The sequence below is a fragment of the Rhagoletis zephyria genome, unplaced genomic scaffold (assembly GCF_001687245.7).
Source record: "Rhagoletis zephyria isolate East Lansing unplaced genomic scaffold, Rhagoletis_zephyria_1.1 Rzeph_scaffold_05760, whole genome shotgun sequence".
NCBI lineage: Eukaryota > Metazoa > Arthropoda > Insecta > Diptera > Tephritidae > Rhagoletis > Rhagoletis zephyria.
Window position 1 is genome coordinate 21,038 of NW_016162843.1, and position 7,261 is coordinate 28,298.

The 7,261-nt window shown below is 32.7% G+C and overlaps 1 protein-coding gene across 1 annotated transcript in view; it reads right to left on the reverse strand.

Moving 5' to 3' along the window:
- Window positions 1-2,579: 2,579 nt before the first annotated feature.
- Dr (muscle segmentation homeobox protein Drop) overlaps window positions 2,580-7,261 on the reverse strand; it is a 9,859-nt gene continuing 5,177 nt past the window's right edge. Inside the window, exon 2 of the mRNA XM_017628135.1 lies at window positions 2,580-3,459. Within this exon, the coding sequence (XP_017483624.1) occupies window positions 3,122-3,459 (338 nt within the window). The 3' untranslated portion in view covers window positions 2,580-3,121. The remainder of the gene's footprint in view (window positions 3,460-7,261) is intronic.

The window sequence follows — 7,261 nt, forward strand, 5'->3', positions numbered from 1 at the left end:
TAGGGTCATTCATTCTTTCAGCCAACGGTTAAGCCAGTTTCTATCAAGTTATCTCCTCCAGCAACCTTAACCCCCAAACATTGTTAGTTAAATTTATTTTGCTTGACATTTTCCCCCTTATAGGCTCGCCCGATTTGTGTGCAAGTCAAATAGCGTTGTAAACTTATACGACACCTAAGCCAATTGAAATAAATTTTAACGGTTTGTAATTTTTTCTTCAAAAAAGCTTTCTCTTTTATTATTTTTTTTTATGTTTAATATGATTTTGTTGTTTTATTAAATATTTAATTTAATATTTTTATGTGCACGACTTGTTTTCTCTCACTTACTAATTAATATAATATTACTATGTAGGTATTTATGCATGTTTATAACTAGGTGTACATACATATATGTATATGGTAAGGAGGTTCTTTACATCTGTACATACATATATGCAGTTTCTTTTAATTAATTTATTACATTACTAAATAAATATTAAATTTTTTCATTGTTGTTTTTTTTTTTATTAAATTATTTTCTGCATTCATAGAGTGTATTGAAATGTATTCACGAGTAAATCTTTGATAGCGCCATATTCCATTGGCTTCATAATACATACAGTATATCTTAATTACATGATTAGTTTAAACAGTGTTTTGTTTATTAGTGGGACTACATAAATACATACATATACATACATATATACAGCTACTTAATCAGAACGCTAACTAACTAGCAAAACAATGTTAACTATACGAAAAGGGTATAAGTATGTACAAGATAAGAGATTTTTTGGATGTTTTTTTATTGACTTTATTGTTTTGATTTATTTTTTTATTTTGTGCCTGAAAGATTTTCTGTAATTGTTTCTTAAGCTATTGTTTTCTTTAAGTAAAAGTTTTGTATGCATACGTTTTGCTTATAGATTTTGCAAGTTTACATTATTTTTGGGTGTTTTTGTTTTGTTTTGTTTGCTAACAATCGCAACGAATAACCTTGACGTTTTCATAAATTTTTTAAGCCTTTGTCTTATTTAGATATTAACTTTTCGAGCAATATTTGGTAGTTTTGTTACTGTATTTCTTTTGTAAATATTTAGACTTGGGATTGTTTTATTTTGAAAAATAATGGTAAAGCATTTTGATAATCAGAGTTGAGGATACAGCTCAAGAATTTAGTTTATTTAACCTTTTAATACACATTTGGCGTATTCACAAGGGTGTTGCAAGAGTCGTATTGTTGCATTTCGTAAACATCAAAATCGATCGCCATTCATTCACTGCCGCCTCGCATTTGCTCAGATGTAGCTTTGTATCAGGGTTGTTGCGAATATTCGCATTCGCATTCGCAACCGCGGAACTTCCGCATAAATTTTAACATTCGCATTCGCAATAATCAATGCGGAGCTTTTGAGATTGCGAATATTGTGCAATATATCAAAACACATTGAGCGCATGGAATGGAACAACAAAGCGGATATGATGGCTCATGGTACCGACAGCGGTGAGTAATTAATTGTGACTGCCTGAAACTGGGAAAAGCCAAGCTGTTCATTACAGGTGAACCTTTCCAAGAGGTCACCCGGGAATTAAGCAAATCTGAGACCTTTATATTCCGTGATTCCAACAACTGAAATTATTATAAAAAATGGGGTGAATTTTTAACAAAATAACAAGTTTTTAAACTAATTCTGCTGGCAGCCACGACTTTCAAAACAAAATTTTCTTCGAAATTTTCATTCCTACAAAATAACAATTTATTAGCCATATCCACCTATTCACAACGTCGCGACGCTATAAGCACACATTTTTCAAACCAGTCACAGAAGACAGGATTAAAAATGAATTACAAAAACTAAAATCGAAAAACGCTGATGACGTAACAGGTTCTCAAAATTCTGAAACAACCAAAACGATGTTAGCTTTTAAACATCCGCATCCGCATTCGCATCCGCGGATGTCTAAAATTTATTGAGCAAATTCCGAAGGCTCAGTCAGTAACTGTTGCGATTGCACTTTCTGAATGGGTTGTTTTGTACTTCTCAACGCAAAAGCTGAGTGTTGCAGATAATCGTAATTATTTAACTTGAGACAACATGTAATCAAAGTTTTGAGTCGTTTGGCTCAGTAAGTTAAATTTGTTGAGCACACCAGCTCTTACACCAGTTACTTACGGCAACTTGGGAATCACCAAATTAAGTTTTCTCAAAGTTTGTGAACAACTTTTAACATTTTTTAAAAATAAAAATAAACGAGAAAACAGCTGTTAATGGATTAAATTAAATAAATAAATGAATAATACGCTCAAAAATCAACACTTTAGGAAATAAAATTCAATGAAAAAAAGTTTAACAAACTGAAAAGGCTAACAAAGCTACTGCGGAGATTTTTTAATAGTATACCGAGTTTTTCTATACATATTGTAAAATTATAACTGAAATTATTAGGAATAAAATTTAAGAAATTTTATTTTTAAATATTTGCAAAAAATAAGAATTTTGATTTCAACTGAGTTTATGTGTGTGTCTATTTTTTGGCTTTTTATAAACAATTATTTTATTGTTAATTTTATGAAATCTATTTTTTTTAGATTTTGTTTTAGTTTTTATTTTAAATTTAAATTAACATAAATTGTATTTCTTTATATACATTTATATACAGTTAAAATGTAAAATGCGCTAACATCACAGCAATTTGGGTAAGTAAAACTACAAATACAAACAATTGTATTTATAAATTATAAACTAAGGTTAGCAGTGGGATGCCTAGACGGCGCTAAAGCTGCAATGCAAACTAAAAAAACATTACACATTTTCGTACACATTGCGTTTGCGGTCTCTAAAAAATTCACTCTAGTAGTTCTAAACTGAAATCTTTTCCAGCGCATAGAGTCTTTGCCGATAGCGACTTTCAGAATCCCACTGCAGCTTGCGTATCTAATGAAAAATTGTGTGCTTGTGCATGTATGAACTGGGTAAGTGAACTGCAACATGACTCAGAGTGTATATGTACATATGTATGTGTATATGTGTGTGTATGCGTGTTTGTGTGTGTTCAAGGAGCGATCACTGCAGTTGAATCCATTTTTTTTTAAGGATTTCTTTTGCAAATTCAAATCACTGCATGCTTTCACTGCCTTTTTATCCCAAATGCATTAGACTCGGATGAAAGTAGCCGGCCATCGCCCATTGCGCGCCCGGTCCGCCACGTCCCAGTGCAGCCATTTTGATTTTCTCTATTTCCGCTTCTTGCAGCCGTTTCGCTTTGGCGCGTCGATTTTGAAACCAAATTTTCACTTGGGTTTCGGTTAGCCGCAGAGATGAGGAGAATTCAGCACGCTCCGCTATGCTCAGATATTGTTTTTCGCGGAATTTCTTCTCCAGTGAGAGTAGCTGTTGAGTGGTGAAAGGTGTGCGGGGTTTGCGATTTGGTTTATGTTTGCGCAGATTACATTTGATGCGTGGCGGTTCGTTGTTGTCTGGAAGAAAATGAGAAAGAGAAAACATAAAATATTAGATTTGGAAATTTACGAGGCTCACATTTGAATAGGATCAAAAAATTACTTAGTAAATTTTAGCGCGAAAATGCCCACTTTTGCTTTTTGTTTGTAGTCAATAAGAGAAAGTCAAGTCTTTTTAGAGAGCAGAGAAATCCAATGAATTAATAAACTAAAAGCATTCTTCTGAAATCAACGGTATAAACTAAATTATGATATGTAAAAATCTTAAGCCTTTGAAAAATTAAGTAAAGTTTACGTTGACATTGCTTTAAAAGAATGACAGTGCAAACCTCAAGAAATAGGTTCAAAAAAAAGCCCACGCAGGCAATTTTCATATCACAAAGGACCTTTGGACACTCCACAATCTTCAAAGAGATGTGGAAATGAGCAATGAAAATGCGTTGGATATTCTGGCAAAGAAAACAGATAGAATGGACAGAAATCTTTAAATACAATGCCTCTGTTTATTGAAGGTATACATATATTCAACTTTCATTTTGTTTATATAAATGTACAATAAAAACAAATTAATTAAAAAATAAATTAATTAAAAATAAAAAAATATCCGTACACTTGTCGATACCAGTAATTCAAATTAAATTACTCGCAATTATTTACATAGGTTGTCGCCAGCGGGAAACATAAATTTATAAATTGGATTCCCCATAACAAAAACTTCTTATAAACATATTTTTATGCAAAATTTAAGCACTACTTTACTACACTATAGAAAAGTACTAGGAAACCTATTTTTGTAATTTGGTAAACTCCAAATTGATTTTGGACCCATGGTTTTTTCGGCAAATTTTCTTAGAATCACACATAGAATTCTGCTGTGCTATACGCGCATAGGCGAAAAAATCTCCCCATACAAATCGACACGCCCTTTATGGGTAGTCCATACGCGCGGAAGAAGTGAAAGTTCTTCACTTTCCTATGTCTTTATAGTACTTTTCAACCTCCATTATCTCCATCTATATCTTCCGATTCAAATTCATCCCTATCTTTATCTTTACTTTCACCTTCACTCCATCCTCATACTTGCGTCTTTGCCTTTGTTTTTGTTTTTACCGCTGTTTTTATCCTTATACCTATTATTATCTTTGTATTTGTCTTGCCTTTGGCACTCCCCGCCCCTAGTGACGTTAAACGCAGCGTTTCGTTTTCTGTCCCGCATTCGCTATATGTATGTATATCACCTTCACCGTCCGAAGTCGATTAAGAAATGCCAAAAATTCTTTACCTTATTCGATTTAATTTTTTATATTGTTATAAATTTAAGTTTTTAAAAATTTATTTTTAATCAATTTATTCAAAAAATCTAACATTTATATTTTTTAAATAGTTCTTATTTCATGTTTGCTTTATTGAGACCAAATATTTTGTTTTGCTATTTTTACCAATTTCGATTTTTCTACGTTGTGTGCGAATATCGTACTTCTGTAAACGATGATTTTTTATAAAATTATAGCATAAAAGCGGGTTTTTTGTTTAATTAAAATTTATTATTTTACGTGCTTTTGTTAATTTTTTTAATTTTAATTTAATTAATTTTGTTAAAAATTGTTTATGTTGTTTTATTAAAATAAATTTTTTTTATTGAGCTCTAAAAAGTGGGCACAATTTAATGTTTGTTGAAAAATATTTGAAACTTGAGATTCCTTGTAAAATACCTATTTAACCTGAATCGATTTGATTTGGTTTACTTTCTCCAGCTTCTTACTAATAAACTTATCATATATCGTCACCCGCATGCCAGAAACATGAATGTGTAAAAATGAAAATTTTGGAAAATCAAGTTTAAAGTTTTTTTTTTTACGAGACTTAACTCTACATTCGCGTATGCAATTGACATTGTAAAATATGTGGTTTCCGTTTATACAGGTTATTCTGGGTTTTGATATAACATAGAGCATGCAAAGGTTAATCAAGTCAACCCAATAACTCAAAATTGGTAAATTTGCACATTCATGCTTCTGGCATAAGACCGAAAATATGTATGTACCTTTTAATGGGCCTTTGCTATTCCACACAGTTCAATGCTCTCTCCACAACAAAAAACAACAAAAAAGGCTACTTAAACTCTAGCCCCACCTTAATTTGAAACAACATNCCGAAAATATGTATGTACCTTTTAATGGGCCTTTGCTATTCCACACAGTTCAATGCTCTCTCCAAAACAAAAAAGGCTACTTAAACTCTAGCCCCACCTTAATTTGAAACAACATACAAAAACGAAGTAAAATAAAATCGAATGCAAATTGGCAAACACTTTGCATAAATTTTCTGCAGCTGCAGCAAAAACCAAGTCAATTAAACAATAGTCGTTCACTAATAGCTTTTAAGCGGTGCACAACAACTAAAACTGTCAACTTTGCTTATGGTACATACATATACATACATACATAGATAATATTTGTTGAAAACCAAAAAATAAACGAATTGAAAAAAGCGAAAATTGCTTAACAAATGAGCGCTGTCAACACTCAACAAGCGCTTTTAGCTACAAACTACTCGAAACAATACTAAAAATAAGCAATCAATTAAAATAGCAGTGTCAGTCAACAGCCAGCAAAGCAGCGGCGACAGACAAACTAACAGGCAGACAGACAGTCAGTTACGCGTAAAAAGACAGCAGAAATCAGCAGCGCAGCGCAGCGCAGCGCAGCCAATCGACCAAACAAACGACTGTCTGACAGACAATACTCAATTAAATACAAATAAATACTTTCGCTAATTAAAAATAAATTCAATTAAAACGATACGTTTACAAGTTGAATTACTTTTGGAATTGCAGGTATTTGTTGGAATTGTTGTTGTGGGTTAGTGTTATCGTGGTGCTTGTTTTGTTGTTGCAGTTGGTTGTTGACTAGTGTGTAGCTATTTATTTAGCTAAATTGCTTTCTTCGTTGGCACGAGCTTAGCAAATGCATATGTACATTCGAATACTTAGATGTTACTAATATGTACACACGTAGTCAGCTAGTCATAGAGAAATAGTGGCAACAATGANTGTTGGCACGAGCTTAGCAAATGCATATGTACATTCGAATACTTAGATGTTACTAATATATATGTACACACGTAGTCAGCTAGTCATAGAGAAATAGTGGCAACAATGATATTTGCATATAATTGAAAATCAATTAGGCGATCGCATGTTGATGCCAAAGCGGTGATGACAACTGGCACGGCAGCAATGGCAGCAGCAGCAAGTAATAGTAAAGCAAATAGCAACTAAATACATATATCTAACAATTTTACAAAAATAGCTAGCATTAAGACCGACAACAACAACAACAACAAACAGCCAGCCACAAGTCAATGAAATTCCGCAAATATATTTGTTTACAGTACNTTTTTACAAAAATAATTCGCATTAAGACCGACAACAACAACAACAACAACAACAACAACAACAACAACAACAACAACAACAACAACAACAACAACAAACAGCCAGCCACAAGTCAATGAAATTCCGCAAATATATGTATTTGTTTACAGTACAAACTTATGTACATATTGCTTTGTGTACCTGTGCACTTTGGACACCCTGGCGTATGAGTAATGCATTTGAAGCACGGCATGAAAAAGTGTAGGCGAAGAGCAGCAACAGCGGAAGAAAAAAAACCAATTCTGCAAATGCGAGTGAAAATGCTGCAAAGTCTTAGCTCTGTAGTTGTTGTTTGCTTTCGTTGTAAAATAGCATTGGCTGTTTCTTTCAACTTTCTGCTACTTTTGCAAGTTTGTATGCCCGGCAGCTGTGGAGAAAAAAAAA